A 22,163-nucleotide genomic window follows, 5' to 3' on the forward strand; every position below is an offset into this window, starting at 1 on the left:
GATCAGTCATCTTGTGCAGACCTCTCCGAGTCTGCAGACCCCTCAGAGGTCCATGGACCACAGACTTAAAACCACTGTTCCAGAATATGGTTCCAGAAACCATAGCCCAGCTATTATACAATAGCTAGTTTGGGGGAAAAAAAATGGTCCCTACACTTTTTTATTCAGAACATTTCATAAAACATTCACTATCTGCTCCAACCAGTTGCAGCAGCCTGGATCATTGTTTCAAACCATCATGCTTTGCTTAGAAGAGGATGTTATAGGTGGAAGAAAAACAGAAAGAACTGAAACTCCTTTAAACAGCCTAACAAACTGGAGAGAGACACAGACCTTTGTTGTCTGTGATGGTTTCTTTAATTCTCCTTATTCAAAACTGTTAATGTTGCATTAATTAGCTGGTCCCGATTATTCCTGTTGCATATCTGTTTGTAAGCAGCCATGTGCACCATGCATTTTCCAAGGAGGCAAGAAGCAGTCTCTGACAACCTAGGTTCAGACCGGGGCTCTGGGAAACCAGAAACAATTTTGTCTTTTCTTTCCCCACTTAGTATACACATGAATTGGTCTCCCTGTAGGCAGTGTGGCAGAATTGGACTATTTCAAGCTGGTTTAAAGTTGGAGAAGGCAGTAACTTTTGAAGATGAGTTCCTGAAGCCTAGTGTACAAAGGAAGGGAGAGAAGAGTCTCTGGGAAGCTGGCAGACAGGCAAACAAGGGTGGTGAACTCACACTGACTGGCAACATGGGGAAGATGACACAAGGCAAGACCAGCTCAGAAAAATAGGAAAAAAGTTGCACAGTTTTCAGGAGGGAGACAAGAAGCCTGAATGTGACAAGACCATGCCAGGGAGCCAGCAAAGGGATTTAAAAGGAATGCATCAGCATCTTCCTGGGGGAGTGGGGGGCACTTTTCTGAAAAGTTGTTCACCTAGGTCCTGGTGTTCTCCCTTGACATACTTGTAGGCAACTATCAAGCCACCTCTCAGCCTTCTTTTGCTCAGGCTGAACAAAGCCAGATCCCGAAGTCTCTCCTCATAAGGCCTGTTCCCCAGGTCCTTGATCACACGGGTGGCCCTCCTCTGCACCTTTTTGAGCTTGTCTACATCCTTCGTGAAATATGGTGCCTAGAACTGGACCCAGTACTCCAGCTGTGGCTTCACCAACACTGAATAGAGGGGGAGAAGCACCTCTTTGGATCTGTTGGCAACACATCTGCTGATGCGCACCAGACTTCTTTTGTTCTGTTGGCAACTTTGTCACACTGATGGCTTATATTCATCTTCCGGTTGATTATCACCCCTTGGTCCCTTTCAGATGCAGTGTCAGCCAGTGAACCACCACCCACTGTACAAATATGGTGAGGGTTCTTCCTACCCAGATGAAGAACCCAGCATTTGTCCATGTTGAACCTTAAATAGTTTTGTTCAGCCCATAGAACCAGCCTGTCAAGGTCTTCCTGAATCCTTGACCTGTCCTCTCATCTATGATTGTCCCCACAGCTTGGTATCATCCACAGACTTAATCACTGTACTTTTTACTCCCTCATCCTGGTCATTAATAAAGATTTTAAAGAGCATGGGCCTGACCACTGACCCCTGAGATACACCACCGGAGATGGCCTTCCAGGATGAGGCCACCCCATCAATTACAACTCATTGAGATCAGCCGCTGAGCCAGTTCCCAAACCAACTTCACTGTAGCCTGGTCTAGGCCAGAACTTTCCAACTTAACTGAGATGATTTCATGGGAAACAGTATCAAAGACCTTGCTGACTTCCCCTCTACAAAGCCATGCTGGTTGCTTTTCAGTACCCTACCAGATGCGAGCTTGCAGCTGATCGCCTCCTTGACAGTTTTTTCAAAGATCTTTCCCAGGACCGAAGTCAGACTGACCGGTCTATAGTTGGCAGGGTCACCCCCCTTTTCCTTCTTAAAGATGGGAATCATGTTTGCCTTTTTCCAGTTGTGGGGGACAAACTTCTGAGTTCCACGTCTCCTCGAACAGCCTCACCAGAGGCACTGCTATGAGCTTGGCAAGCTCTTTCAGCACTCTTGGGTGAAGGTTGCTGGACCAGGAGACTTGAAAACATCCAAATGATCTAAAAGTGTTATCACCTGTTTTGGACTGATTTTATGAGGACCACTGTCATTGCTGTATTCCTTGCACCCCTGGTTTGATGACCAGTTCGCCTGATTTCAGGAAAACTGATGTGAAGTAATTATTAAGGAGCTCTGCCTTTTCACAGGGGTCAACTGTGGGCTTCCCCTCCATGTTCAGCAGGGGTACCACAGTAGAGCTTGATTTTTTCTTGCTCCCTATGTCCCTATAGGTAAAAATTCTACTATTCATGTGCCCTCACAAGGGTTATGATTAACCCTGCAACATCTCTAAACAGAGTACCTCCTCTACGGTCAGAGGAGGGGCACACAGGATTTTCAAACATAATCAAGACTATAGCTGTTAAATTGGGCCATTCTGCCTTTCCATTCAGAACCTGACTCCATCTAATGGTCACATCCCAGGGACTGAGAGGAGTACAGAAAGGAGGGAAGCACCACATCAACATTATTTTTAAGCATCAGTGTAACATGCACTAAAAACCAAACTTATTCAAATGCTGGGAGTTTAATATCAAAAGTTTCTGTGGACCAACCTGTGAATACATGTAGATTCTTTAAAAAGACTTGGGTTCCAACTCAAATAAATAACATCATAATACTGGCAGAGATCCTCCCAGGCAATCCAGAATATCCCTACAAAGAAAACATTTTTCACTGTTTTAAAATAATACCTTGGTTTTATTCATTTTGCAGGACCCTCATTCCAAAAACTATGGGATCTGTATAAAACCTAAATTCCTTGCAAGTCTTAATATAGATGCTTTCCCTCTTGTCAAAGTAACCTCCAGAACAGGCTTGAATGGTAAACTGGAGCAGTACTAAGACCTAGCTACATGGTTACTGTATGTGCCCATCAGCAAGGCTGCTGGTTTTCCTCAGCCATTAAGATATTGTCCATTCTGGAGCACTGAGCTGAAGCGTGAGAATCCCCATCACCTCTGAAGATGCGAGTATATTAATGACTTCTGAGCTGCCCTCCACTATTGGTTTCCCTCTGTTTGACCATTCCAATTCCCCATTTTCTATCTATTCAACCAGAAGTGCATTAGAAATAGAGTGACAATATGTCCTGGATTTCATATGCTGCTGGGCTAGTTTGTGTAAACTGCAGCAAAAGTCCTGGGATTTGGCTGCTGCAAGCAGAGGCAGAGGCTGCTGCTGCCCACAGTGCCTGGCCCAGCTCCTCCTAAGCAGAGACTGGAAGGTGGGTGGGGACAGGCTGGGCTGGGCACCACTCCTTGTGCCTGGGGTGGGGTAAGCCAGGGCTAGGGAACCTGCACAGGGAGCCAGGATGGCTGCTGTTGAGGCCTGGGCTGCATGTGGTGAGGGAGGAGGGACTACTCCCTGCCAGGTCCAGCCTCTGCCCAGCCCTGGCCTCTGTGCTGTCCCAGTCTGCCCTCAGGGTTCCTAGGAGCTATGAGGTCAGGGTGTGTGCATGCGTATGCAGTGGTGCCCCCTCGTCTCAGATTCCCTTACTCTGTCCCAGATTCCCTTAACCATAATCTGGTCACCTTAATTAGAAGGGACTGCCACTTATCCAGCACACAATCCCCGCCCCCCCCGATAGGAAAATCCCTCAGCTTGGCAGTACTTGAAACCTCTCCCTGACATTCTATTCACTCAACATCCATTTGGCTCCTCTTTAGTACAGCGGCATTTGCTTTATTATAATATTCATGTGCAATTAGTAGGCTCTCCCACATGATCCAACTGCATCTATCACTGACAGAAATAGAAATGAAATGACCTTAAATTCTCTATATGCTAGCAGTACCCACACAAGATCCTAATACTGAAGAAGATAACTATGCATATTTTTGTATCAGTTATCACATTTGTACATTTGCCTATGAGACTGGTTAGATGACAAATCCAATCAGAAAAAAATTACACTCTTTAAATTAACTCAGTTTCAGAGCCTACAGATTTAAGCTGATGGACTGTCAGGCAATAATTCATCAGTAACCGATCAATTTGCTATGTTTCCTGAAAAATCAAAGCCAGACAGCCAGGATAGTGATATTCTGCTAAAAAGTCAATGCTTTTTCTACCTGGCTCATTATACCATATGGTATTCAGAGCCTGTGTGTCTATCTTTTGCTAAAAAAGATGTGATAGACAAAGCTGAGCAGAAAGGGATGCAAATGAGGATACAGAAGAAAAGCTGCATTGTTTCTGAAGCTGAACAGTGACTGGGACATTCAGGTACTGGCAACAATTTTGCCCCGTCACAGGCAAGACCCTTGTTGATTTCCCAAGCACAAAACACACTATGGAAGGTGTGTTCCAAAATAGCACCTGGCATTGCTCAAAACTATTTGTCTAGGGAATTATGGAGTACTACTATTGGCGTGTCAAAGAAAAATCCTGACTATTTCTAGTTCTCCAGGCAGCAACAGCCTGCAACCAAGGATTTGTTAAAGCATAGCATAAAGGAGAAAATACTGAAAGCAAAATTGCAAGCCTCAAAACTCTTCGGGGAAAGGAAATGAAAACCTGTTGCTTGTGTGTCATATATAGATACCTAACCATGAATGCTAGGGAACAATCTGATTAAGTACAGAAGATCCATTTGTGTACTGGTGAACAATATTTCCTCTCAATATGTATTAAATTCTAAGGCTAGAAAATACACAAAGGTTAAAAACAGAGTAAAAGCTATTGTTGACTAGATTTCAGGTAGGCTGTAGAGAGGTGATTAGTTAATTCTGTAGTGGGTTAAAATAACCAAATACTTCCATCCCTTTGCCATTTAGTTGGTTTAGTATCTCATTTCCTTCTTTCGCGTTAGTTCTTCTCTCTCCCCTTGCTATGTGAACAGCTGAGAAAAAAAAACAAGGAAATGCAAACACTCACCACACCCTCCAGGATCTCAACTGCCTAAAACAAACACTGGAAAAAATTCTGTAGTCTCCTGAAGTCATCACTTATTTTAATGTTATAACCAGCGCTAGTTAAGAAACAAACAGACGTGGAATTTGAGATGACAGCATCCCTGTAAGTCACATTACCATTGTCAATCTTCTGAGCTGTCCTGGGATCAAAGTTTAGGTATTTTTGTAGGTCAGGGGTCCAATTTTTCATATCATTTTCACTGTATCTTCCTTTCCAACGTAAGTGACTCCAGGGATTTTTCAGCTGGAGGAATCGATGTCCCTAAAAGAGCAGTTAAAAAAAAAAAAGGTCACCTGCTTTATTTTGTTGGGACATTCTTCTTGTGCAAGAGATTGGCTAAAGACTTAAGAAATATAATGTCATTACTTTTTGTCCCACTAAAGTTTTGAATGAGATAAAAATCAAATATCTTGTCTGAGCAAAATCCCACTGTCTTACTGGACAGTTATGCTTAGAACCATCCAAAAGGCAGCCTATTAAACAAAATGGTTTTACTAGATACCTTATATTCTCTTATATCCAAAACAGCATATGCATGGGTTGGAACTAAACCCCATTTCTCCCCTTCCTCTTCAGACATTACTCCTGTTGCTGTTGTGATAAGAACATCTCCTTTATGAAATCTGGCCAAAAGAGAGAAAGAGACTGCTGAATTTAGTTGCATTTAGCACATGTAAAATGAATATAGTAACATTACACTTATTGTATACTGAACTCTGGTTATATCTTGTCTGTTACCAAGACTCTGCTTTACAGGTGCAGGATACAAGTACTCTTGTCTGAGGTAGGTGCTATTGAAAAAACCCAAGAAGAGAAAGTCTAAGTGACACTTTTTTAGTATTTAAAGTGTAGGATGCAGTAGAAAAAGACAACTTTGTTTCTCAGTGTTCAAGAAGCCTCATACTGATCATGCTGTTTATTAAAGATATTCTTCATGATATAAATCCTCTCTATTTTTGAGATATACAGAGAATGTCAAACAACCAAACTAAAGTAGCAATTTTGAGGGCAGAAGTTTAAAAGACTGGAGGTGAAAGGTATGTTGGCGAGAGGTAGGTTTCCCACATTCCCATGATGGCCATCTGCACACTCAAATGGTTCTTGCCTGTATCAGTGTAAAGCTGGCCTCCAACACTTTAAGAAGGTGGGATGCAATCCAGGGATATGATTGCAGCACAGGTTGGGGTACCCATGCTATCTTTAATCTACCTAGCATGTGTAACAGTGAGAAAATGTGATGACATGGTTAGAACAGTTTAACAACTCAAGTATCCTGTACAGCTCATGCTGAAACATGCGCTGATGTGTCTTCACTGCTGTTACCCATGCTACTGATCTATACCTACACTTGATACAACCACACTTTCAGACTGCATCAACAGTCACTGGAAATGGAAGGAGATCACAAATCCTCTGAAGAAAGAGTGGCAAAGTGCACTGACAGAAAAAAAAAATGGGAAGTGTATACAAGTCTTGCTTGTCTGATCTTTAGCAAGCTAAGATTGTTTTTCTAGTACATTGATAATAGAGAACAGAAACTGGTCAGATAAAAATCACACAAGTCTGGGGGAACTAGAAGAAAAGTGCAGTTGAAAACTATACCCAAGATGCCATTATCCCGAAAGAAAGATGTGCCAGATTTGAAGACTAGCATCATGGTCCCAAGAGGAGCAGAGCACCCTCTAGCCCTCACAAATCTACTAATCTCCCATTATCAAGAACTTCTGTGGCATCATTACAGACAGTTCCCTGCATTTCTTTCCATTATGAAGACAGCTCCATTATGAAGTTGGAAAACCCTTCTTCTCCTTACATTATTTTCAGTACCTAGCTTGGGGGAGGATACTGGCTTCCATTCCCCTCAACTTGAAATCTATGCCCATCCATTCCCCACAACAAATCAGAAGCTGCTAACAGAAAAGTGCTAATTTTTACAGTTCTATTAACAGCAGAAAACCTTGATCTACACCTAACAGAAAATCCTCCTCACCGCATAAAATTCTACTGCCAAAGTCACTGCTGACTATTCCTCTAGTGAATTCCATAGGGAAGGGGAGAGAGGGACTCTAAGGCAACATGTGCTAAGTGACCGTGATGCCAAGGACACAGACTATTGTGATTTTTGACCCTTTTTTTTTTGTAATGAACACACATGCCCAGTTACAGACTCCTATCACATTGAAAAGAACAAAATGCCTACCTCTGATAAAGCATTCTGAAAGTACCATCTTTATTGAAAGTTTGGTTGTCTGAATGCATAGCAATTCTTTCAGGTATCCAACCTGTCAGTGCATGGAGATCAATATTCTGAAATGAAAACACATTTGCTCAGCATATTATAAAGAACTGTTATCATTTTATAAAGAACCTTTCTGTACAAACAGAACTGTTTTGCAGCCTGAATACATCTTATTTTCTTCAAATGAATTAGGTCAACGGCTCCCACTGTATCTTCCTAAAAGAGAAGCTACTACAGTATCTTCCTAAAAAAATGTCAGGAAATTAATTAATGGAACATTATGTTCAATTAATACAGTTTGGAAATTCTTATGTGAAGCACGTCTTATACAAGAAAGTTTATCATCTCAAAATGGGTGACTTGATAATCAAGTATTATCCACTGGCATATTTGGTTCACAGCTCTTTCTCTGAATGCACGTTCCCAAAATAAAGCCCTTTAGAGCTTATGTGCATTTTAAATTATTTAGACTTTGCTCTAACCAGTCCCCAAAATACAAGGTATAAATGGGAGAGAGGCCTGCAAAACAAAGCTATATTGATTTAATTAGCACTGACATAATTTGCAAACAAAAAGACTAAGCTGTTTTTCTACTTTTCCCCAAAACAAGGTCTAGAAATACTCGGATACAATTCCCACCTTGTCTAAAGTCAATACTGGTAGACAGAACCCTGGGAGAACAACAAATCAAATGGAGTTATGTGCTGCCTTTGATAATTCTGATGTTTATTAAAACAAATCCAACAGCTCAAAGTGCTTCCTCAAATAGCAAATTGAAGAATGACAGGAAAAGAGGACACACTTATGCTGTTCTCTCTCACTGAGAGCTTCTCTGTTCTCTGAACTACAATACAATGGTACGAAGTTGAACAAACTTGCATTGCCTTTATTCTTTACACAAGCCCAGATTTGAGACTGTCCTAATAATCAATAAGAGATTAAGAAAGATGAGCAACTAGAACAGTCAATGAAATCTGTTTTTTCAAGGTACCATCCAGTGTGTGAACCCTGGTATAAACTTAAAAATATGCTGTCAAAGGTCAACAGGTAGGAAGCATTTCTTCATATGAATACGGACAGTTTACTCTGTTCTGCAAAACAAGCCTTGTTCTCTTTGTAAGAATGTTTTGCATCTCAGATTAAGACACAGCATTGTATAATGCGGTTATTAAAGAAAACTATATGAAGCGCAGGTTCCATGACCCTAAAAATTTGTGCTGTTTGATGGAATAATTTATAGACTCACATACTTACTTTGCACCGTATATTCAATTATAGTAAATGCTTTGTGTGTTGATTCCCTACCTGTGCAATCCACCTAATGCATCTTATCTGCAAAAATGACACCGGGCACATCTATACATGTGCTTTTATGTGCATTAGCATATTTTAATGCACATTAAAAGTGCCGCAAAAAAACCCATGTGCTTTTGCTAATGCGCATTAAAATAGGCTAATGCACCTTTTTCTAATACCTAACAATGGAGGTACCAAACTTAACGCGCATTACCCAAAGCAAATTAAATGAATGTGTAAATGCGCCCACTGAGACCAAAAGAGACACTGCTACAAGGCAAAAGGTATGGCTTTATGAAAGATACTATACAAGAGCCTGAAGAATAAGTGAGCATACTTTTCATAAACTCCAAATATTAATGCATTAGCTGTAACCAGGTGGGCAGTATCACAGAAATCCAGTTCACCCAGTTGGACAACACTATTTGCATTGGCTATAGCTAACTGCATGCTTAAATATTTGCATGGTCTGCAACAAATTTTTTAGTGCACATGATCACAAAATGCAATTCTCAAAGTTTCTCACTATTACAAAGAAAATTATCTGCTATGAGATGACCCACACGATTATACTTTTTTTTTTAACCTCCTGTCAAAAATAACTTGATACTTACAGAATTTGATCCAGGAAAATCATATCCACCCATAACCTTCATGTAAGCTTTTTCTATCAGAGAAACCCACAATTCATTTTTGTTGTTAGAATAAGAGCAAAGAAGTTCTCCATTATGGTCTACAGGCAACTGGTCATCAATTATAACCTAAGCAAAATAAAAAAAACGACCCAGAAATTATCTTGCAGCTGATAATTCAAAAGTTTTAAATTTCTTTTAAAACATAAGAACTCTTCATAAGAATATAAAAATTGCCATTTACTGGGTCAGATCATAAGTCCATTTGACCCAGTCTCCTCCATGTCACAGTTGCAGAAAGGGAGAATGAATTGCGAGTGACCAGAGTTTATTTATTTTTTTACACTGTTCCTCTCACTTGCAGCTCTCAGCATTTACGGTCTAGGAAGTTCTAATTCAGAGGCTGTATTCCTAACTCCCATCACCATATCTGCTATCAAACTGCTAGAAACCTGACCTTTGTTCCTCAGTTAAAACCGAACAATCAAGTCATGAAACAGCAGTGTAGCATACTAGGGAGAGCACCTGACTGGTTCTCAGGAAGCCCTGATTCTAGGAAGTGAACTTTGGAGTGCATCAGAAAAAATGATTAGTTTATTCAAAGGGAGGACCACCTCTGGGCTAAGACTATGGTTTTAATGTTTAATAAATTTTGTGATAGGGATGCAGAAAAATGGAAAACAAACACTCACAGGAACAGATAATCATCCTATAGTAGGTGGCAATCACTGCAGTCTCCTACTAGGGAACACTGTCTGAGTGGCAGGAGCCTCATGTGGCTCAAGACCATCACCTGACACATGGCACACTGCACCCATGACCTTCAACTCTCATTCTTAGCACTTCAAATTTTCTCCCTCTCTCTCACTGGAAAATCCAAATTACAGTTTTGAACCACTAACATCTTATTTTAAAACTAGCTGAAACCTGCAAAACATTTGCAATTAAGTTTTTATTACAAAAGTATTTCTTTAAATGCAGGATTTGTAGTTATCCTATGACTGAATACTTTAACAGAATCAAAACTTCTCACCCTCAAAAAGGCTACATAAAGCTGTCCATGTGTAAACACAGGCTTAGGAATATAAATACATATTTTGTCAAAAGTTTGACCTTGCCACTTGTCTATAGTCATAGAATAAGAGGGCCCTAGTACACATGAGGAAACTGCCCCCTTTAGTGGTTTAATTGCCCTTTTTAATGATTTCATTGCATAACAGTGTACACGTTTGGTGGCGTGTTACAATTTAAATGATTTTACGGAGTAAACTAAAACACATCCCATGTATTTTAGGTTGCTATGTAACAAATTACAGAGATATTCCTCATGTGTACAAGGGCCCTATCTGGAGAAGATGATGGTGATAGTGTACGGGGAGCTGGAAGTCTGGGTGTGCTTGGGAAAGCTCAGGCTTGGCAGGCTTCTTGTATCCCATGCACCGTCTCTATCACCTTCTCCCGCTGCCAGCACACCCAGTCACCCTCCTGGGACAGCCAGATCATTCCCAGGCGGTCCCAGGTGGCAGGGATGGTGCACAGGGCACTGGAAGCCCACCAAGCCCAAGCTTCCCCAAGCATAACCGGGCTCCCAGCGTTCCATGCACTGCTGGATCTGGTGGGTGCTGCCTGTGAGCTGGGACCACACCTGCACAACTAGCACCCTGCCTGGGTGGCCCTGGGGGCACCACCGCCACGGAGGGAAACACCAGGCCCCCACCCTGCAGCTCAGGGGCTGTGCGACCTGGTGGCAAATTGCAGAGGCAGGATCTGCCAAAGAAAAAGTGGTGATGGGCTTCCTTTTTTTTCCCCACCCCCTCCTGGAGTCTAACTGTGTCTCCCACAACCAGCCGGCAGGTTGCGCAGCACCTGAGCTGCAGGGGACCCTGATGTTTCCCTCTGTGGTGGAAGTGCCCCCACGGGCAGCACCCAGCTGCTGATATCCCAGCTGGGTGGTCCCAAGGGGTGCTGCAGCTTGCCCCCTGGCTGCAGATAGGCAGGCAGACTCCAGGGGGAAAAAGAAAAAAAAAGCTGGCCCCTTACCATTTTTTCCCCCTGGGGTTCACTCTAACTCTGACTTGTCTGCATATCTGTTTGAAACGCCTCAGGATCTATAACAACACACTTATTCTGTTTGTCCAGAGCATTCTGATTGGTTGTTTCAGTCAGCATTGTGATTGGCTGCCGAGAAAAAATCACAGACAGAATAAGCCTATTATTATAATAGATTAGACAGAGTAATTGTTTCAATATGGGCAATTTTTACTCCACTAGTAGTCTACTGGGTTCACAAACATCTCTGCCTCATCCAGATATTCATCTCTAAGTGCTATACACAATTAACATAGCACATTTTTATGGCCCATTTTTGCATCATATGTAATCTATTCACAAGAGAATCCCAGTGCCTTCAGTGCTTCTAACTCAGAGTACCAGGTTGCACGATAGCATGATTGGACATCAGCAGTCTGTCACACATTGTAAAACCAGAATAAATTTATCACGGTAAAGGATGTTTTCCAGTACATGTATCCAAGATTCTTGCCAAGATATAAAAGCCACAGCTCCACAGTGAAATGAGTGAGCTTCCAAAGTCTCAAGTTTACATACTAATTATGCTGTTCTTTCTAAAAGCTGTTTACCTTTCTAGGGACACCATTGATATGAAGCTTTACCATATACTTCCCACATGGGTTATATTCAGGTTCTCCTTTTTTATTCTGTGGGTAAATTATGCTATAAAGAAAAAAAAGGTATAAATTACTATACTTCTAAATCATCTACATGATGGCTGGAAGCATTACATTAATTTGATCTATGCCTGGGATGTACAGTTTATGCTATCATCTGAAGTTGCCAGAACTACTGTATAAAACTATATTTTAAAATAAATTTGAGTTTGTTTCTTAAACAAGATATGTATGCATTATACATGCATTATATTTGCTGCAGTTACTCTCCATTCAATAGAAATGGAAACAACTCAATCATCAAGTCATTGACTGACAGATAATCCAGCGATTGTTGCAAATTCTTTTAATGGTAAATACATGTCCCTGAATCCACAGGAAATCAAAGAACAAAGACATTTTCAGAAGGCCATTGCTTAGGGATAGTTAAAGGAAAAGTGTTAAATAAATCCCAATCAAAACACAAAATTAAAAAAAAAAACAACCAAGCACTTCCAAGGGAAGTGGTGCTGGCCCCTACCCTGGGGGTCTTTAAGAAGAGGCTGGATGCCCACCTAGCTGGACTCGTTTGAGTCCCATTTCTCTTTTTGGGGTTTTTGTTGTTCTCCCGCCCTGGCGGGGGGTCGGGCTAGAAGATCTACTAGGTCCCTTCCGACCCTTAATCTATGAATCTATGAATCAGCCCTGATCATACAATAAATATTATGTGGACGGATATCATGTGGAGCTCACCACAGGTTCAAGCCTATCACAAACAATGTTCTCTCAGGTCCACTTAACAATACTGTTGCATCAGTTGTGCAGCAGTTTCTATAATTTACTATGTCAGCAAGTCAATGATTCATGCTTACAGAATATCAAAATGAGATTGTTAAAAAAACCCAAATTGTTCATAAATTGAGACCTTCATTTTATGCATCTCCCTATACGTTGCTTCATTTTCAAAAGTGGTGGGAGCACACAAATCTCAGGGCAGGTCAGGAGAGCAGCAGATATTCAGCAGCTCTGAAGGTATGACCACTTTTAATCTAGTACCAAAATGTCAGATATCCAAGTAGTCACACTTGAGAATTTTGAAACAGACATCTTAAATTTTGACTTAGTTATAAAAACTGTGGTACCTCAGCTTCATGCATGCACACCTATATAAATTTAAATGATCACTTCCATAATATAGTCTCATTGCAGTTATAACCTAAACCATAAGGCAGGTTTTAAAAGCATGCACCATTACCAACAATATTTTACGTACCTTGTAATCAGCTTTTTGTTGTACCGCCTCTCATATGCTGCGCTGATAGCCAGTGATGCCACAAAGGAACAATCAGATACTATTGTCTAGGAGTGAAAAGGGAATATTCAAAATGGTCAAGCAGCAGTTACTTTAAGGAATAAAGAGGAGTTTTGAATTAAGGGAGGCACTAAGTCAGAAGTAGGAATTCACTGGAGGACAACCAGAGACAAATGTTTCCTGAGCTTCCGTAACATATTCACACACACTTGAGCCTCTTCTTTAAATCACCAATTTTGTGCAACTCGAGCCCAATGGAAGAAAAGACTCACTTTTTAAAAAGGACTTCAAACAAAGCCTTTATGTTAGGAGAAGCCCACTGCACTTCTAAAGGTCTCACTTTTACTCCCCTTTACATGGCTTAAATTTGAACTTACTCTCACAGGAATATGACTAAGTATTTTGACAGGCTTGATCAGTTCTGACTGATGTCAGTTTACGAACGGGGCAATAATGGCTTTAGGATGGAAAAAGCACTTAGAAAAGGTTAAGTACAGAAATGTTGCCAGCTTCAAAGGAAATCTGTCTCTGATTAAACTGATGAAAACTGAAGGTATTTTTACTTTTACAGGTTTCCCACGCTTTATGTGGGTTCTGTATGCACAAATTCGCTCTTATGGGATGACCCTTTTCATACCAAGAATTTGTTATATGCGAGGTAAATTCACTGTTATGTAACCTGCGTGGTGGAAACCTGCAGTCAACTGCTTTCTGCGGTGCATTGTGGGAGTGACGAGCACCAAAATATAGTCTCCTGTATGGATCTGTGCTCCTTGCTCATTGTCTGCAACACGTGTTTCTGTAGTTGCCATCCCCATTATAATAGTGCCCTGTGCTTGTGTGTACTGTCTGTTGTTGGAAAGTACAAGACAAGAAATTGTCTTGTAAAAGTGGTAGAAATGGGTCAGTACAGTCGAGGTCTTGGAACGTATCCCTATTTGCTACATTGTAAAGTGGGTTCCCTTTATGAGAATTCGAGTTGTGTGTCATTTTCCAGGAACACATGTACAGCATAAAGTGAGGGAAACCTGTATTTTCTTAATTAATGATTAGGAGGGAGTCACTTAAACATCGGGTTAAATATTATGTAAGTTTTAATAAGTATATACATAAAAGCTTGATGTTAGGGAACAAATGTTTGGGGTACAAACTTAATACTCTCAGGAACGTGGAACTGTGGAAAGATTAAAGTTAGTTAAATGATGGCTGCTACAATCCTGTGGTTGCATGGGAGGATGATGTTTCATATCAGACAAGACAGGACAAGCTCTGTGTGCTCCTGGTCCCAAATGATTATTTTAAATTTTCAGCGTTAACATTTTCAATCCTCCTTTATAAAAGTCAGATCACCCTCTACGCTGCCTAGTTTTGTCCCTGTGGTTCTCAACCTTTTTCAACTCAAGGCACCCCTCATTAACCTTAAGGTGTTCCTTGGAGAATGTCAGCTCTAGCTCCACTCATTTTTTGACTATGAAAAAAATAATAGACCAATTTTTCTATTGAAAAGAACTCGGAAAGACCACAATAGGTCATGTGTCGGTCACTATAGACTCCTATTCAGTATCTGTGGGTTTATCTTGGGAATCATGTGTAGATGTTTGTACATCCAACAGTACTCACACTATGCAAGACCTGAGGACACCCCTAAAAGGATCTTGCAGCAGTTCGGGCTGATGGAGGACCATGGCTGAGAATCAAGGTAGGAGATCAATGGCTATTGCTTCTTAAAAGCATGAAGGACAGTTACTTAAAAGTATAGAACTGCATTATTGTCTGTGGTAGCTATAACTACATTTGTCTACTCCAAATCACTTTATGTCCAAGAGAGAAACACCAGTTATTATTCCTGCCTTCATCCTTCCATTCATTCTTGCAGTCTTAAACGCAAGTCAAATGATTCATAGCCAAATCAAATTTACTGTCTCAAGTCGGCAAAACTAAATTTTTCCACTTACCACGTTTTTCACTAGCACGTTGACATTTCTTAAAAGGCTCTAGACTCATTCTGCAATACAGTCAAAATAACTGACACACATTTCATTTTAGAAACAGCTTACCTGCTTTATGCTGAAACTTGACACCGTATAGATCATTATAGGGTTATTTGTTAGGTCATCAGGCCGTACCCATTTGGCAAAAATTGCCTTTTGCTTGGGGGACAGTGGTAATTTGCCACATTTATCTCTGGAGTCAAGAAAAAGATAGTTTCAATAAGTCAAAAATGGAACAGAAACATCCTTTCACAGTATATCCCAGCCTGGCAGGTTACAAGATACTATGATTCCTTACCTCCTGATATTTTCATTGTTTTATTGAACTTTAAAATTTTATAAATCCTTCAACCAGTTACACATAATTGAAGTAAATGCAGGCAACCCTGGCTAGTGGCAATGCTATGACCCCCCCACCCATGTTTCTGAAGCCTGGCCTGTACTCTGTCTGTTAAGCCACACTTCCACACTGAAGAAAAAGCTCTGGAGAAAGCATCAGGTTTACAGATAAAAACCTCAAGTCCAATGTTTTCCTAAGAGACTGAAAGTGATATTGTATAACGGGGTTAAAAAGAAAAAAACCATGCAGCAGGATAAACATGAATACAGCACCTCAGAAAGCATGTCCAGACAAGCAAGCATGTGCGTCCTCTGGGGACAACCTACAGCAGCACGTATTTGTGCCACTGCTACTTGTCCCTGGGGAACACCCCTGCATGTGCGCTCTGGCATACAGCAAGATGCCCTGGATGGAGTAGGGGAGGATAAGGCCAGCACTTCTATTGGCCCCAGCAGCCTTACCAGGGGTCCTGGAGGCCTCCTAGGGCTCCAGCAGCAGCAATCTGGCCATATGAAGCGTGGCCAGCAACTGGGACATGGCTCTAGCCAGCCAAGCTCTGGTTTTGGGCAGCGCATGCTGCCACTATGTGCACCGCACTACTTTTTTTTCTGGCACAGGTTTGACACTGGGATCTCCTGGTGTAAACCCCCCGCCTCCCTACTGTGCTGTAAGTTAGCACTGCAGCAAATGCCTGCACATGCATGCTTATCTAGATGTGCCTGGGAAGTACAAAGGGAAGACCAGGATTTTCAGTTCACTGCTGGTCTTGGTTGCCCAAATGTAAACTTCAAGGGGCAAGAAGATCCTGATTTTCAGAAGCTAGGTGTTCAGCACTTCCTTAAAAAATAAAATCAGGCTCCATTAAAGTGTCAGGACCTGGGCACCCAAAAAAAGGGGGGGGAGGGCAGGGGAGGGGCAAGGGTACCCAAAGCCCTAGTCATTCTGAAAACTGAAGCTGAGCTCTGACAGCTTTGCCCCTGACATCCCTGGTATAACAATTACCACTCTCCTTTGTTATCAGACCAGCTTATATGTCCTGCCACCCCTACTGAACAGCAACTGTGCATTTTCTGCATGAGTTATGATTTAATTAGTACTAAAACTATCTGGAGTTTGCAGAAAGAAACCAAACAAGGAAAACAGGAAAAATCTGGGGAAACACAAGCAAAAGAAAGTATAGGTACCTAATTTTACTTACGAAAATGGCATTGGAAAGGCAAAACGCTCCCTCAGGTCAACACTCATGAAAGGGACATACTCAATACCATTTATCTTTGAGGTCTTTCTGCACATAAGAGAACAAGTGGTTATAAACATCAAAGTGCAACATCTTGATCTATTTAATTTTACAGCCTTTCAAAGACTAGGATCCAAGAAGTAACAATGAAACTAATGAAAGGAGATGTCTAGAGACTGGCAAATTTCCACCACTTGAATACAAAGTTCCACAAGAGACAGATTTCTAAAGCTGGAGTACTTGTTGGCTTGTCCAAATCTGCAAATACACACACAAGCACACACAGACAAACAGGCCCCTGCACAATGGTCATATTCAACTTTCTCTGCAGTATCTATGATTTTTTAAGCCTCTTAGTTCCACTAGATCCATCTATTGGAGTAGACTGGAAATTAAGTTGACCACATGGCTTTTCTGTTTGTTCGTACTTTTATTGATAAGAGGAGTGCTTCTACTCACTTATGATACAGACACTGTAACAAACAAGTACTATGGGGAGAGAGGAGGCAGAGCTGCTCTGCAGTAACTGGCCCTGGGTCTGTTTTACCCCATGTTAGGTAGAAGCTGAATTGCAGTAGTGTATTCTTCATGAGTAAATTATTGCATATTAGCTTCCACTTACCACCAGGCAAAATCAGACACCCAAGCACTTAATGCAGAGCAGCTGCGGCTGCCCTGTCCCCTTTTACTTCATCACAATTGTTCATATGTCCACACCTTTAGTCAAATGGTAAAAGCACACATGCAAAAAATGGAGGTGTATTTTTAATGGGACAGTCAAGTACACAGAGTGCTGAGCTAACTGGGGGTGGGGTAGGCTCTTACTGTACAGCTGTAAGAATCAAGAAATAAGTACTAATGGATGTGAATCTGGACACAGTCTAAGTTTCAGTTACAACCTTGAACTTCCAGGCAGTAAACAGCAGGCAAAAGGGGTAAAGTATTTTCAAAACTAAAAGAAAAAATATTTGAAGGCTTTTTTTACATTTACATTTCACTCATGCTAGTTAAATTAAAAAAGGAAAACTAGTAATAAAAATAGAAATAGGTAATACAAATGTTCAACTTTTTATATGCAAAATGCAGTTCTCTCTCTTGGGCCACATCTACAATCTGCTTAACAGTGGAAGAACTTCATCAATTTAAAGGAGCTTTTCATGAGGCTTTTATGTTCTACATGCCCAATCCTGCATAATGTTAAGCACAATCAATTTCCACCAATACCTCATATGCAAATATTATGTTTGACAATGCAAATGGAAAGCATCTGTCCAGACAATGCTCTTTGCAAGGTGCATCTGATGGATTTTCAACGCTTGTAATTTAATGCTAGGATAATATATTTTTATCATTTGTTGAATGCTAAAGAGCTTAGTTTGGATGCCTGATCTTACTCTCACTGAAATCTGACAAAAGGGAACAATGTACTCCATGTACATGCATACCAGACAAACAGTATAGTTCATGTAACACCACCAGTCCCAACTTTCTGCTTATTTTTACATTATAGCAAACATCAGTTACCTACATACCAGTTAAGCACATATTTCAGCTATACTTTTTACTCTGTAATGTAAATATGTTCTTTTTAACTGCATAACTAGTGCCAGAAACAGTGAAAGGAAGCAGCTGAGAAAGCGCTTAGAAACCTTGTGCAACAGGCCTCCTTTCGGACCCCATGTACCAGGAGAAATGGGAAGGGCCCTTTAAGAGAGATGAACCAGATTAGGAGGCCCCTTCCCTGAAGGTATATAAGGAAAGGGCCTTAGTATTTGGCTCTGGCAGTGGTGGAAAGCAGAACTCCTAGCACAGAAGGCCAGAGAAGCTAACACAGCCAAGTTGTCAGGATGGTTAACATATGGTAAAGGACGCTGTAGACAGGAGGACCACCTGTAGGAGACCGTGTGCTGTTAAAAACTGAAAGGTCTTAGATGTGAGAGGTGCTACACCTGGCCAAAGCCCTTCTCCCTCCAGTGACTGACCACTGCAATTCCATCAAGGCATGACAGGTGAGTGAGGTGGGGAAACTGGGAGTGGAGACTAAATGGGTGGTATGTGGACTGTGAGGCTGGCACCATGGGGATAAGAGTCAGATGTCATGCCTGAAAAATGATGAGCGCTGATTAAACATGACTGCTTTCTATGTTCTACAGGAAAACCCCCCCACAAAATATTTAATCAGTATCAAGGACTTCTATTAAATATACCTTAAAAGAGAGCACAGTCTGAACACGAGCCATTGTATTTGTTTATTATAATGTTTTAGAATGAGTTCATGCTTAGAGGTCTTTTGACAGTGGATTCCCCCTATTTCCCCACCTTTTTAAACATACAAAGGAACAGCTCCCTCCCCCTCAGCACCTCTCAATGTAATACTTCACTGACAGAAATAATAAAAATCAGAATAGTTTGTCCTTACATTACCTGAGCACTTCAATCTCCTCTGTGGTGTATCTCTGACCATGAGATTCACTACCTTGCACTGCCCTGGCTGTTTGTGGTTTATCATTCAAGGAAAAGTCAGGTCCCAATGGAAAGAATGCTCTAACAGGCTGATTTGGTTTAACTGCAGCTGACTTGTCTTTTTGAGATGACTTTGACGTAGACTCCTTAAGTGCTTCTGCTCTAAAAACAAAAATGTTGTTTGTTAAGTTTAATGTAAAGCAACAAAAAATTGAAGTTTAAATTGCTTGTTTGTACTGCCATATGAATCATACCAGGTGGACAAATGTAAACATGATCTAGTATTAGTTTGCTTTTGCTAAGGAAATAATTTCAGGAGCAGTACAGGCACGAGATGGAATAGTAAGGAAGTTTCTTGTGTCAGAATCTACTTCTTTCATTTTTAGGGTGAACAGAATACAGCAACTAAATTATCAAATAGTTTTGGCTTAATTCATTTTAATAGTTCCAAAAACTTGAAAATTACACTCACTGGAAGATCTGTGTGACAACTTACTAAATACTTTGGAACTTAAACATACTGCCATCAAAATCCAGGCATTTAGGATTTTAAATATTCATGTGGACACAAATGGATTTATTTTATGATTCTGAAAGAAACATCTGCTAGAACTTAGCACACCAGAAGCCATGTTTCAATCTCCATGAAGTCATTGACTTAAACAGTCAGTATCTTTGCAATAGGTATTAGGCTCTAGTACAGATGTAGGCAGAGCCGGATCTGGCCCGCAGAGTGACTTTGTCTAGCCCATGGCAGGTTCCTTGGTCCTGCCTGGCCCAGACGCCATCTGGCCTGCGGTGCATCCCTCTGCCCCCACTCTGCAGCTGGACTAATTTTCTAGGAAGCCTAGGTGGCAGCGGCTCCTTCTGGCTGCCACCACCACTGGCCCCAGCCCTGTGGTACTGGCAGGGACCTGCGCACACAGTCCTAATCCCAGCCCACCCCACACCCGCTTTGGACTTGTCCCGGAAGAGCTGACCATGCAGAACCCGCATGTATGGCCCCAACCCTGGCCCACCCCATACCTGCTCCAGACTTGCTTGCCCATGCTGAGTAGCAGCAGCAGCTGAACAGAAGCTGCTGCTTGGCACATGGGAAAAGCAGCCCCTCTCCTTTACCACTGCTGGGCCCTTTTTGCTAAAGCTACCCAGAGCCCACACCCAGGCTGCCCTATGGCTTCTCTGCACTGCTACTGCTGCCCCACTGGGCAGCCCAGAGGTGGTGGTGGAGAGGAGCTGCGGGGTGGCCTGTTAGCAGTGAGGGGCTGCTTTTCTCCTGCGCCAAGCAACATTCTGCCTGGCTGCTGCTCTGTGTGGATGGGCGGTCTAGAGAAGGTGTGGGGCAGGCCAGGGTTAGGACGGTGTGCACGGGTTCCAGCTGGTCCACTCTGGCTGGGGTCAGAGCTGTGCAGTGCTGGTGGTGGTGGGGAGTAGCTGCAGGGTACACTGGCTCTGGGCTGTTGTAGCGGGTAGGGGAATACTGACCAGCCTGCAACAGCTTCCCAGAACTGATTATGTGGCCCATAGGCCCAAATAACTGCCTGCCCCGGCTCTAATGCCACAAGTACTGTTACAACTACAGAGTAAAGTGTTCCATTTTTCTGTGCACCCAAGCTGCAGTGTTGAGGATGGGCTGGCTCCCTGGCTCAGTACTAATCAAGAAAAATATATCACAGAGGCCCAGGGCCTGCTCTCAGTTGGCCCACTTAAGACCTAAATACAGAATATAGCTAGAAGTATTCCTTTTAACCTTATACTAACTACTTGGAGAAACCAGCCATAGGTACCCACCTATCCAGTGCTTGTCGAGCCAGCTGCTTCAGTTTTGTTTGAAGACTTGGCTCTGAAGTTTCGTTAGCCTTTATAGAAAAGAAAAAGAAAGTACCGCAGGTTGTAAACCCTGGCAAATTCCAAAGGTACAAACAGGAGTCAAATATTAAACCGTTATTTTCCATATGTACACCATGGTGAAGTAACACCTGCACCAAAATTGACTGTTGGAAACCTTGAAAATGAGAGGAGCTAGGCAGTTCCAAAACTACTATCTGAAACTTTGAAGAGGAGTGGAGTCAAGCAACCCTGAAACTGTCTATACTAGATTGCTTACACGGTTGTATACTTAATGAGCATTGACTGTTTGCCCCAGATTTGGTAAGTTCACAGCTTCTTTTCAGTCCTGATGCAATGTACTTAAACTGAACGCACTGTAGTTAGTTGGAATGCAATGTGCCATTTTAAAATTTCTATTTATAGGAAGTAGTAGTTTCATATAAAGTGTTGGGAAAATGAATCAAGATCTTTAGAAGTTGCATTTTTTGCCCTGTAGATGCTATCTTGATTCATTTTCCCCTTTAAAGATGTTGTGATATTAAAATGTTATTGAATTGATGTATCCTTTCAAGTTTCCTTACGAACAACAGGGTATATAATCATATAAAAATATGGTTGGCAGGGACCTCTGGAGCTCATCTAGTCCAACCTACAGTATACTTCCTCACAACGTAAAATATTCCAGGATGAGCCAGGAAATCTAGCCTTTATTTCAAGCTCCAGCAGGTAATCACTGTGAGCTGGTCACTTTATCTGTAAAATGGGTAGAGTGAGACTAAGGAACTTCTCAAAGAAGGTTTGAGATCCAGGAAGCCTATTCCATTCAGCACAGTTTGAGTTCTGGCTTTGCTCTGCATCCCTGGCTTTCTCTGTGATAAATAAGGCCTGCTAAGAGTGGAATAGGAGAATAAAAGGCAATAATTGTTTCTGGCCTACCCACCAAACCCAACCTCTTCCTTCTACTCCCCCCCTGACAAAAAGGAGGTGGGGGGTTCCTTTGCTTTGGGAAAAAAATGTCCAGTAGGGTAGCTGTCTGGAAAAGCCTTAAGAAGACGATTAGAGTGGGGAAACAATGGGGAAACAGGGACACCCCTCAGGGAGTGGGGGAAATGAGGGGAGAGCAGAGACAACAATCAGGGA

General features: G+C 41.8%; 1 protein-coding gene across 2 annotated transcripts in view; it reads right to left on the bottom strand.

The window, feature by feature from the left end:
- CAPN7 (calpain 7) overlaps window positions 1-22,163 on the bottom strand; it is a 42,537-nt gene that overhangs the window by 11,251 nt on the left and 9,123 nt on the right. For both annotated transcript variants that reach the window (XM_019508832.1, XM_019508833.1), the window contains 11 exons: window positions 20,985-21,052; window positions 19,155-19,355; window positions 16,692-16,778; window positions 15,220-15,346; window positions 13,124-13,209; window positions 11,824-11,917; window positions 9,167-9,313; window positions 7,218-7,324; window positions 5,520-5,640; window positions 5,134-5,278; window positions 2,656-2,755 (listed from right to left, as the gene is read on the bottom strand). In XM_019508832.1, the coding sequence (XP_019364377.1) occupies window positions 2,656-2,755; window positions 5,134-5,278; window positions 5,520-5,640; window positions 7,218-7,324; window positions 9,167-9,313; window positions 11,824-11,917; window positions 13,124-13,209; window positions 15,220-15,346; window positions 16,692-16,778; window positions 19,155-19,355; window positions 20,985-21,052 (1,283 nt within the window). The remainder of the gene's footprint in view (window positions 1-2,655; window positions 2,756-5,133; window positions 5,279-5,519; window positions 5,641-7,217; window positions 7,325-9,166; window positions 9,314-11,823; window positions 11,918-13,123; window positions 13,210-15,219; window positions 15,347-16,691; window positions 16,779-19,154; window positions 19,356-20,984; window positions 21,053-22,163) is intronic.

This window comes from Gavialis gangeticus, unplaced genomic scaffold, assembly GCF_001723915.1.
Source record: "Gavialis gangeticus isolate Ggan-Ray unplaced genomic scaffold, GavGan_comp1, whole genome shotgun sequence".
In the NCBI taxonomy this organism is placed as follows: Eukaryota; Metazoa; Chordata; order Crocodylia; family Gavialidae; genus Gavialis; species Gavialis gangeticus.